The following is a 12,439-nucleotide window of genomic DNA, read 5'->3' as shown; positions in this document are numbered from 1 at the left end:
CACTGTAATTGCATATTTCCAGATTATTCCTCATCACCTGCTCTCTCCCATGAAGATCCATATTTCTTCAATATGCCTAATTGCAATTCTTCTCCAACCACTGCTCCACAACCAAACCCTTTTACTGTGCTTTCTGGAGCTTCATTGTTTAATGACCATTCTCTAGATAAACTATGTGTAAATAACTGCTGAAAATGTGTGTGAATTTCTTATAGCTGCATTCATCTTTATTTCTAGCACCTAGTGAAGCAACTGGTAGAGAGTAGGTGGTCAAGGACTATCTGTATAATTGAACTTAGCTATTGCACTACAGTAGCTTCTTTTAAACAAACTGGTTTTTCTGATTTATTGTAGACGAATTTATCCTCCCGAAGATAAAACTCTGCTTGAAAAGTATGAGAATTTGTTGGCTGTTGCATTTCAGACCTTCCTTTCAGGGAGAGCAGCTTCATTCCAGCGAGAGCTGAATAATCCTTTGAAAAGGATGAAGGTAAGGGAATGAATGCTTATAAAGACAGAAGTGAATGAAGCCAAATAATATGTTTTTAAAAGCAATCCACCTTAGAGCCACTTGTAAAAACATTTGTTTTAAGGTGCACTTTCCTTCTATTTTAGCAGTTGCTAGCATTTCATAACCAACCAAGTGATTTCATAAGTAAGCTAACAGGACAAATTATGCAGTAGAGAATGTTGGTGTTATGTTGTAATATCAATTTATTATAGTAAACACGTCTTCTTACAGAGGTGTGTATAGGTACCTGAATTAAAAAAAAAATCCATTGAATTAACCTAGTGTTTTGTGATGCTCTCGTTATTTGGATTGTAACTAACTTCTTTATGCAGTATTTTTTCCCCTGATACACTGCATAGACCTGGTATATGAGAAGTAATTAAAACACACACACACACACACACACACACACACACACACACAGAGTAATCTCTTTTTCAAAATATCTATCAGTTATCTTTTGTTGCCATAGTAAACCATTTATTTGCTCATATTCTGTAATCTTGGCTGAGCTCAGCTGAGTAGTTCTTCAGCTTGGCTTGCTTGGAGTGAATCATAGTTGCATTTATTTAGAAGCTCAAGGATTAGAAATCCAAGAAAGCCTCACATGTCTGGTGCCTCAGTTAAGATAGCTGGAATGTCTGAGGAGCTGGCTTGATGTTTCTTTCTCTATACATGATTTCTTTGCTAGGTAGCCAGATCTCATTTCTTTGTTAGGTAGCTTGGAGTTTCAAAAGGAAGCATTTCAAGAGGACATCCACAGTGTGCAAGTGCTCATTAAGCCTCTGCTTGCTAAAATCTCACTGGACAAATAAGCTTGTGTGGATTCATTAAAATGCACTTTTTATTACTGGACATTTCACTACAGTGATAACCTCCCATTTCTTGGATACCCTATTATATCGAGTCATTAAAAATGATAAAATTTATTATTCATAGATTTTGCTATGGTCTTTTCACTCAAATTCTGCAACAAGGTACAGAGCCACTTTCAAGCTGGCTACACCTGAGACAGGAGCTGAAGGAATAATGTGGACCTCAATGTTCTTTTCCTCCAAAAGTCTTTGTTTTGACATACACATTTCCACCAGTAGAATTATATTCTGTGGCCCTTTGTTTTTCTTAATTAAGACAGTAGGAGACCTTTGTTCATTTTCTGTCACCTGTTCTGTACTGGTCTCTCCTGTGATTACCGTGTCTGTTCATCTTCTCATTACTCTGCTCCCCTACCCCCACTTTTTCTGCTAGAAAACCTTGGAATTTGGAAGCAAATCAGTGTACATTCAAATTCCAGCTCCCCCATGTGTAAATTATGTAACCTTAGACTAAACTATTTGATCAGTACTTTGCTCATCACTAATATAGTAGTATTAAAACTATAACAGGCTTGTGGTTAAAATAAAATGGAGGTTAATTCAAATAGTCTGTTTAAAGTACTTGTCACATAATGGGCTTCAAATCCAAATTCCCTTCTTCCTTGTCTTCTTCAAAATCTAGTTTAAATGTCACCAGTTTGCTTGCCCTATCCCATTGGTTTATGAGCCTCTTCTCACACAAACATTACACTATCTTCAGTATTGTTGCTTTTGGACTTTGTAGGTCCTTAATGCCTCCATTTACATTTTAGAATCACCTTGATTTTAAATTTTGATTAATTTTTTATTACAAAGTAGCTGCTAAGATTTTAATTGGCACTGTATTAATATTAATATTAATTAATACTAATCTATATTAATAGTAATATTAACCATACTGAGGAATTAATAGTACTGAGTCTTCTGATCCACTAATATGGCATATCTCTCCATGTACTTGAGTCCACTACTCAACTGTGTTTATAGATTTTGGTGTATAGTTTTTGCACATCTTTAATTAAATTTATTCTTAAGTATTTGTTGTTTTTGCTGCTGTTGCCAATAAATATAATTTAAAAATTTTTCATTTAAAAATTTTTTCACATTGTAACATCTGATTTTTTTTATCTTGTCCTTGTATCTAGCAATTTTTATATATTATATTTTTATTAATTGCCATCCTAAATTAATTTCTGGTTTCTATTTGGTTATTTAGAAGTTTTTTGTTTAATTTCTATACACTGAAATTTTCTTGCTTTATTTTTGTTAAAAATTTCTAATTTATTTCATTGTATTAGAAAACATTCTGATTTTAATATTGTAAAATGAATTGATACTTGCTTCAAGTCAATAGAGTACGTATTCTTGTGAATGTTCCAAGTATATGTGAAAATAATAGGCTACTACAGGTGCTACTTATAGAGTTTTATACATGTCAAAAGTAAATTTGGCTGTTAGTGTTGTTCAAATATCCTAAATCCTTTCCAAATTTTTTTTCCTACTTGTTCTAGCAATTCCTGAAAAAGATTGTTAAAACTACCAACTGTGACTACAGTTGACTACAAAGCTTACGTTGTGTGACTAATGTGGATAACTAGTTTCTTTGTTATGGTTACTCTTTGGTTGATATATCATTCTATCTATTTATCAACTCATCTGTGTTCTTATATTTAAAATATCTCTGGTAAAAACCATGCAGTTGGGTCATAATTTGCTTTAAAATTCAGTTTGACACTATCTGTCTCTTAGTCATTTCACACATTTACTAGTATAGTTGGGTTTATGTCTTCCCTCTTGCTCTTTGTTCTCTATTCCATCTGTTCATTATTTTTTTTGTTGCTCCCTGTATTCTTTTGGAAAAATCAATTATTTTTTATTATACTATTTTATTTTCTCTTTTGGCTTTTAGTTATATTGTAGCATACCTCCGACTTTGTGCTGTTAACATATATTTTACTTTTACTTATGTTAGGAACCTCAGAATACATTGTTAGTATTGTCTAAGCAAGCAGTGGTCTTTAATAGTTTTCTAACTAACATTTCCTATTTACTCACAGACATACCCTTTCTCATGTTCTTCCATCCTGTCCTGCAGATTCATGCTTCTAACAAGGGTTGTCTTTCTTCAGTTTCAGAAACTTTCTTTAGTACTTTATATTCCTTGTAGCAGAAGTGTGGTATTGATTAGTTTTCTCTCTATCTTGTATTTTGGTAAGAAATTGTTTTTCATTTTGTCTTCTTTAAGTGAAATTTAATTGGATCTAGAATTCTATCTTGACAGGCTCTTTTGTTTGTTTGTTTCAGCACTGTTATAGATGTCACTTATTTGTCCGCTGGTTCCTATTGTTTCTACTCATAAATCAAACATATTATTTTTATTTTCCTTCTAAATGTAATGTGTCCTTTCCCCTGGATGATTCCACACCCTCCCCCACCACTAGCATTTTGACTTTGATGTGCTTATGTGTGGTTTTCTTTGTATTAATCCAGCTTGTAGTTTTCTCAATTTCTTGAGGCTCTGGGTTGATGTATTCCATTGGTTTTGGAAAGTTCTCCTCCTTTACTTCTTCAGATATTGTTGCTATGTTATTTTGTATTTGTCTCTTATGAAACTCTAATGACACCTATATTAGGTGATTGCACAGCATCCCATGTATATTGTTTACTCTGTTCTGTTTTTCTTTTATCTTTTTGTGTGCTTCAGTTTGGATAATTTACACTGAGATATCTTTGCTGTGCCCAGTCTGCTGCAAGCATATCCAATCATTTCTTAATTTTTGATTATATTTTTCAACTCAAGAATGTTCATTTGTTTCTTTAAAATCTCATTTCTCTGTTGAAATTCTGCATCTTCCATTCATTTTGTCCATTTTTAATCAATTTTCTTTAATGTATATATAGTAGTAATTTTAAAATCCTTATTTGTTCATTTTAACATCCGGATCACTTAGGACCTGCTCTTTAAAATGATTTTTCCTTTATATCATGGGTCACATTTTCCTGTTATTTTGGATATCCTACAGTTTTTATTTGTTTGGCAGTGTCTATAAAAGAATTATAAAAACTGAACTGATACTATTTTTTCCAAAAAAGGTATATCTTCCTTCTTTCAGGGTGCTAAGGTAAGGGGCTAATCATTTTGAGCCAAAGAGAAGTTGAACAAAAGCAAAAGTCAACAAAATGGAACTACATCAAACTTAAAAGCTTCTGCAGAGCAAGAGAAATAATCAACAGCACGAAAATGTAACCTGCAGAATAGGAGAAACATTTCATAAATCATATATATGATAAGGAATTAATATCCAAAACATTTAAAGAACTCATGGAACTATATACCCACAACAACAAAAAAGAATCTAAAAAATGGGCAGAGAAGCTAAATGGACATTTTTTTTTTCCAAAGAAGTCATCTAAATGTCCAATAGGTACATGAGAAAATGGTCAACATCACTAATCATCAGGGAAATACAAATCAAAACCACAATGAAGTATCATTTCATACCTGTTAGAATGGTGTCATCAAGAAAACAAGAGATAGCAAGTGTTGGTGAGGATGTGGGGAAAAGGGATACTGCATACTATTGGTGGGATTATAAATTGGTTCATCCACTATGGAAAGCAATATGAAGTTCCTCAAAAAGTTAAAAGTAGATTTAACATATGATCCAGCAATTCCACCTCTGGGTTATATCTAAAGGGAGTGAAAACAGGATATCAGAGCAATAAATTCACTCCCATGTTTATTGCAACATTATTCGCAGTAGCCAAGTCTTGGAAATAATTTTCTAAGTGCCTGTCAGTGGATGAATGGATAAAGATGATGTGGTATATATGTACAATGGAATGTTTGCAGCCATGAGGAAGAAGTGAGTCCTGCCATTGTGACAACATTAGTGGACCTTGAGAACATTATGTTAATTAAGTCAGACAAAAAAGACAAATACTATAGGGTTTCACTTACATGTGGAATCCAAAAAAGCTAAACTCAAAAACAGTGAAATGGTGTTTACCAGGGTTCAGAGGTGGGGGAATAAGAGAGAGATTATTTAAGGATACAGTCTTGCAACTAGTAGTAAATAAGTCCTAGAGATCTAATGCACAGTATAGTGAATATAGACAATATTGTCTTCTAAGCATCAAACTTGCTGAGAGAACAGATATTTATTATTCCAATCACAAAAGAGAAATGATAATTATGTGACATGATGGAGAAGCTATTAACTACAATGACAATCATATGAAATATATAAATGTGTATTTACACAATATTATATGTCAAATTAATTTCTATCAAAAAAAGAGAAAAGTTAAACTTGGTCCAGGCTGGGTTGTAGTAGTTTTAGTTTACCATCTTGTTTCAAGGGTGTCAAGGATGAAATTCTTTTTTATTAACATATAATGTATTATTAGCCCTGGGGTACAGGTCTGTGAATAGGTTTACACACTTCACAGCACTCACCACAGCACATACCCTCCCCAATGTCCATAAACCCACCCCCCTCTCCCTCCCCCTTTGCCCCCTCCCCCCCGCAACCCTCAGTTTGTTTTGTGAGATGAAGAGTCTCTTATGGTTTGTCTCCCTCCCGATCCCATCTTGTTTCATTTATTCTTTTCCTACCCACCAAACCCCCCATGTTGCTTCTCAACTTCCTCATATCAGGGAGATCATATGAGAGTTGTCTTTCTCTGCTTGACTTATTTCGCTAAGCATAATACCCTTTAGTTCCATCCACGTCGTCAAAATGGCAAGATTTCATTTTCAAGGATGAAATTTATTCAGTGTTTGTTATGGACCTCATTTTCTATTGGTATCTAAAAACTGTTTAAGACTGGCTTTCACATGCCTATATCCTCCTATTCCACTACATGCTCACTATAATTGCTGTCGGAGAGACCCAGGAGGTCCAGAGAGCAAGCTCTGTGGGGTGGTTCTTGATGTTACACTAGCTCACATGACCATCGAAGACTCTCCCTTTTTGTCCCGGCCTTTTATAGACGTGGTCTCTGCCCATCTGTGTGCAGACTTGACAAATGATTTCAAAGTAGAAAATGGCTACTCATCTCTGCTTGTCTAGAACTTTTCCCCGCTCTGGTGTTTAGTTTATTTTACCTTACGTTTTATCCACAGCTTTCTGATGTCTTAAAAACCATGATTGTTTAGTTTATCTTTTTCTAGCTGCTATAATGAAAGTATTATTTGTTATGATCTTCTTTCTCCTAAGCAGCAGAACTCTTTGAGTTTCTTTTTAACTATCTTGTGTTGCTGTTACGGGAATTCGTTGTAAGATTATTGTTTAATCAAAACATTATAGCAAAGGTATTTTGGTATTTTAATACCTAAGCTTTATCAGATTGGATGAAGAGTAACTTATTTTTACAAATTTCCATTGCACAGTGAGATTTCTAGTTTCTTCAAAAACCTTTTTATAGGAGACACTGAAACATGTCATAAATATACAAATGGAGATGTGATATTTTTATAGATTGAATAAATAACTCAAGGAACCTCTTTCAGTGTAGCTGTTATACTCCTATCACTTTGGTTTGCTCAAGATTTATTTCAGTATATGTTTTTATAACTTTGCCCCTTGACTTCGCAATGATTCTGGAAGAGCAAGTATTATACCCATAGAATGAAAATCTTTCACAAAGTTCTAAATATACTCCTGCACAATAGTTAAAATTTTGAAACAGTTACCTTAAATTGTACCCATTTACTAAATACTAACATTAGATTGTTCTAAATGAAACTATTAGGCCAATCATCAATTTTTCTTCTGAAGTTGTAATATTACTTTGCACTAATTAATATAGAGATGATTGATAAAATTGTGCTCTGGAAAACTAGAGTGAACTGTTAGAAATTTTAATGTTCAATATGCTCAATATGAATGATCAATAGGTTAATTTATTGAAGTATTGTACTCTAAGATTTTAATAGTGTACTGCAATGTAAAGACATATTTGTTTATGATGTTAATGCATGATAGATTTCAGTTATGTATTGTTTATATTGCCAGATTTCCATGAAGGTTTCCTCAAGAGATTTTCCATGATTCTTTATTTTTCATTTGATTTAAGCAATCTTCCTTAAATAGTTCTAGGACACGTTGTTGTACAATATTTTATGGACATTAATGACCTTGGAAAGATTGTAGAGTCCATTAATGATCACAATTTTAATATTTTTTTTTAAGGAAGAAGATATTTTAGATCTTCTGGAACAATGTGAAATTGATGATGAAAAATTGATGGGCAAAACTGCCAAGCCTCGAGGGCCAAAGGTGCAGTACCTCTACATTCTTTACTCTCAAAGTAGATGCTACTAAGTACAGTTGATTTTACCTTCATTGTTCTTACCATTGTTCCTGATGCCACTTTCAAGGAACTGTATGGACCAGTGCAGTTAGAGTTAGGGAGATATACTCAAGAGAAGTATTGTTAGTTTTCCTCAATTTTTATTTTTATTTTTATTTTTTTAAATTTTATTTATTTATTTGACAGAGAGAGAGAGGGTGAGCATAAGTAGGCAGAGTGGCAGGCAGAGGGAGAGGGAGAAATAGGCTCCCTGCTGAGCAGAGAGGCAGAAAGCCCCATGTGGGGCTCAATCACAAAACCCTGGGATCATGACTTGAGCCAAAGGCGGATGCTTAATTGACTGAGCCCACCCAGGCGCTGCAAGTTTCCTTCATTTTTTAATTCTTTCCCTAAGGCTAGGAAAGACCCTATGAGTTAGGGCCAAGAGGGACTTAAAACTAGTACCCTTATTCTATACTCAGTATTACATTTTTCTCCTATCTTTAGACTTAACAATTTCCAGAGATGTGTAGCATTATAGGTAAGGCAAATTATCACTCTGGAAATCCTCATGGGGAGCCCCACTTATTGTTGAAATTGTGTTAGTTAAAATAGGTATGGTTTCTAGGAATAAACAGGAAGCTATCATGCAAGCAAAAATGGACATGTGTTTGCCTTACCTTCATTCTCTTTGTAGTGATGATCTACATGGTCCTTTTTTATATGTTAAAGGCCTTGCTGGTAGAGTTGGAAAGTGTTGAATTTGTAAAATCTAGGAAACTTTTTAATTCAGTTGTCATTATTATTGTTGCTGTTGTTTTAGTTTATGTTTCAGCAATACAGAGCTATCACTATGTCCTTATACACATCATCATGCTCTGTCATGCTTTCATGCTTTTTCTAAGCCTCAGGAATGCCTTCCTATTAAAAAAAAATCCATTCATTGCTTGATTGCAGATTCCCTTCCTATCCAGCTGAAACGTTGCTGCCATTGTGAAATCTTACCTCATTCCCCTAGTTAGATCTTCCTTCTTCTGCTTTTTCTCTTGTGCTACAAAGAACACTTTTAGTGAGTTGTGACAATTGTGTGCATGTTTGGTTTAGAATGAACTTGTAAATACTTTGAGGGTAGGAAGTATGTTGTTATCTCTAGCACCTAGCATAGTGTTTGGTACTTAGAAGGTGATCAAAAGCCATTAATTAAATTTGTTGAATGTGTCCACAATGACCTCATTGGCTAGTGGAAGAACAGGTAGGTGAACCAAAGTCCAGGCTGTATTGTGGAAAGTGCCTTAATAAAGGGAGTGGAAAGTGCTATAATTACATTGAGAAGCAAAGGACTGGTAGACTGGATAGCCTTGCACAGGAAGTGACATTGGAATTGGATCTTAAAAAACGAATAGTGCTCTAAACATTAAGGACGAGGGGAAGGATATTCAGTTTAGAGGGAATATTTAAGGCAAAGACATAGAGGTGTGACATTGCATAGAGTATTGGAGAAATAAGAAAGTATTTGGTATCACTCAAATGGAAGATTCCTGGGGAGTAAAATAGTAGAAGATGAACCTGGTGAAAAATATGTTTCTGGTAGAGATCAGAGACCTTGGATGTCAGGTACCCTTCTTCTGAAATATGTGCTTTATACTGAAGAATTGTGACTGATGCTGTTGATAATGCCTCTAATATATTTTAGAGTATCTTTAAAAGTGAATAGGTTCTAAGCTTTGTGTATTAATCATTGCAACTCCGCAAACCAGTTGTGAGACAACTTGTGGGCACAGAATTGAGGCAGAATGACAAATGCAAAGGCCCTGAGACCATCTGTCATACTCTCGTTTGCTTCATTAAATAATACTTAGCATTCACATAAAAAAATAAGCTCCTGGAGGGCAGAATTCACATTGTATATTTTTTTCAACCCCTCTTATTCTAGGCAAGTAGTAGAAGATAACTATATTTGTTGAAATGAAATGAATTGGCTAGTTTCTGTAGGTTTTAATGCCAGTAATATTTCAAAATGGTCAAAAGTTGCATAATCAGTCTGAAGCAAAAACACGTTATAACTTTTAACTTTATGTATGGTGAGGGTCTGGGGTGAGCCAAACTTCAAAGCAGCCTTTCATTTTAGAGGGATGCTATCACATGGTAAACATTAATTTTCAGTATGTTTAAGATATAGTGAAGGTTAAATGAAACTTGTACTAGGAGAATTAATTTTTCAGTTATTTGAGAAACTAAGAAATATTAATTAGCTCTTTAAATAATAAATATCACATAAAGTATCAGCTGTGAGCATTGTTCTTTTTTTTTCAGTTGAGTGATTACTAATCTTTATGCTATTTATATATTTTTATGTGTAGCCCAGTTCATAATAAAATAGGACACAAAAATAAGTAGTATGATGTGTATCCTAACTCAATGCCAATTTACAAATTCCATTTTGCAGGTAAGGTACTGTTTGAACTTCAGACCACTATCACTTCTTATTAGTTATTGCCTGAACAGTGTGTTGGTCAAAAAGTCCCAAATGCATATGACACAAAGGTTCAGCTATCATTTCCCCTAGTGATTCATTATAGGATCAAATAACTCATTATGTAGTCAAGCTCTTTGAGAAACCTGAAAGCTGTTTGCCTACATGAAGGAGGACACTACCAGCAAGCCTGGTTGTGCCATTGTCTCTTTGGGGGCCTGCGAGACTTCTGAAGAAACAAGCTTCCTCTAGAATTCATATTCCCCAAGACTATCAAAATGTTCCATGATTGTGTACTAGTCAGTGTTTTTAATGCATATCTCTTTGAACATTGTTAGTGCTCAGGCAAATATTGGACTATTAAAAGAAAAACACTTTCAAATATAAGTTGGTACCATAGTGTATTAAATTACTTTCCCTACTTTGGATATTTTTCCACCATTTGCAAAGGCGGTAACTTTAAGAGGATCATGCTTTGGCTTACTGTGTCTTCCAGGCACTTTATGACATGCTATTTCTCTCTTTATCTTTCATTCTACACTGACACATGAGAAGATATACCTTATTTCAGTGACGTCCCATGGTAACCAAGGCTTTCCTTATTGTGTATGCTAGCATTAAAGCATTTTTATTAAACAGAGAACAAGAATCTAGTGTATAGCTACAGGAACCTTTCCCAGCAGGAGCAAGAGGCATATAGTTTGTATAATAAATAGTCTCTTAAAATGACTAAGTCGTAAAAATGTCTTGTTCTTGGTTGCGTACGTTCTTTCTGAAGTGAAGCTGTCCTACTTCCCTTATCTTTTTAAATCCCTCACCTGGCATCCTTGGAAACACAGTGTTTGGGAGGTTTAGAGACAAGTAATTCTAATAGAAATACTGGAACATAATAGCAGGGAATTTTGAAGCATTACAGTTTTACCCTTCTACATGGTATCTATCCTCCAAAAACTCTTGCCGTACTGATTTTTACATGATACCACTTTTTTGGGTAGCATGGACAATGAAAAGCAGTGTTGCTCCATTATGGCCAAACCTACATGTCAGATTCAGAAATCCTGTGAGAAGAGGCACAAGCTGTTCAGAACCCATTTGGAAAAGTAGACAATTAACTAAAAATTTTGATTTGTAAAAACATCCAGAGCTAATTAGACATGTAAGGAATATCTTGCTTTGTATTATATATTATGTGAGTGGATAGGCTTATAGGCTCTGTTTTATGATGTGGCCTTACTATACTTACAGTAATTTATCTTATTTTATCTACAGTGATTTTTAAAAAAGATTTTATTTATTTATGAGCGAGAGAGAGAGGGAGAACAAGCAGGGGGAGGAGAGGGGGAGAAGCAGACTCCCTGCTGAGCAGGGAGCCCAGCAGGGCTCCATCCCAGGACCCCAGGATCATGACCTGAGTGGATGGCAGATGCTTAACTGACTGAGCCACCCAGGTGCCCCTTTACTTGCAGTGGTTTAACTGGCTTTTCTTACTCTTTCTGCCTTTCTTCCCCCCGTCCTTTCTTCTCTCCCTCAAAAGCAACACACACACATATGCACACACACACACACACACACACACACACACACACAAAACACACAAACGAGCATTTACTGAGTGGCTCTGAACATCAATGATACAACAAAAGTACAGCTCTGAGTTTTGATGAGTAGTGAGTAATCTCTCTGTATGGAATGAAGAAAAGCTGATTATGTTTCTGATTTTCATATTTTCATTTTCATCTCAAATACTTTATTTTGCTATTTGTGGGTACTCTGATCATTTCTTCACATCACACAGCATTTTCCTCTTCACGACTGAGCTCTGTACCATTCAAGAGGGAACATTTTGCAGAAACAGAAGCCTCAAAGAAGAGCACAGTAGGCTAATGGCATGCGGTAGCTGTCATGCTTTGGGTGGGTCTCAGGCTTTGGTGAAAAGTAGCCAGTGTAAGCAGGAAATTAAAAATAGTAACTGATCATGCTCATAGTTCATTAGCAGTGCTCTGAATTCTAACAGGACACATTTCCCTCTGGTTCAGCCTCTGTCCTCCATGCCTGAGAGCTCTGAGGTAATGAAAAGACAGAAATACTACAGCAGTGACAGCAGTTACGACAGTAGCAGCAGTGCTTCGGAATCTGAGGACAATGAGAAAGAAGAGTACCAAAATAAGAACAGAGGAAAGCAAGTCACGTATAACTTTAAACAGTCCAACAACTACAAATTAATTCAACAGTCCAGTAAGTTCATTTCTTCTAGTTTTGTTGTTATATGAAGAATTACGGAACAGCAGTTACTGAACTCAATAA

At 35.0% G+C, this 12,439-nt stretch overlaps 1 protein-coding gene across 8 annotated transcripts in view; it reads left to right on the top strand.

Annotated features, from left to right (window-relative positions):
• The window catches only part of TTLL7 (tubulin tyrosine ligase like 7), a 149,595-nt gene that overhangs the window by 86,174 nt on the left and 50,982 nt on the right, over nucleotides 1-12,439 (top strand). For all 8 annotated transcript variants that reach the window (XR_009345051.1, XM_059135639.1, XM_059135633.1 and 5 more), the window contains 3 exons: nucleotides 355-490; nucleotides 7,563-7,649; nucleotides 12,172-12,370. Coding sequence is in view for 7 of the 8 variants with exons in the window: in XM_059135639.1 (XP_058991622.1) it covers nucleotides 355-490; nucleotides 7,563-7,649; nucleotides 12,172-12,370 (422 nt within the window). In the remaining variant the exon portion in view is untranslated. The remainder of the gene's footprint in view (nucleotides 1-354; nucleotides 491-7,562; nucleotides 7,650-12,171; nucleotides 12,371-12,439) is intronic.

This window comes from Mustela lutreola, chromosome 10 (genome assembly GCF_030435805.1).
Source record: "Mustela lutreola isolate mMusLut2 chromosome 10, mMusLut2.pri, whole genome shotgun sequence".
Lineage (NCBI taxonomy): Eukaryota > Metazoa > Chordata > Mammalia > Carnivora > Mustelidae > Mustela > Mustela lutreola.
The sequence above is the reverse complement of the archived record's forward strand: the minus strand, read 5'-3'. Positions and strand labels throughout refer to the sequence as shown.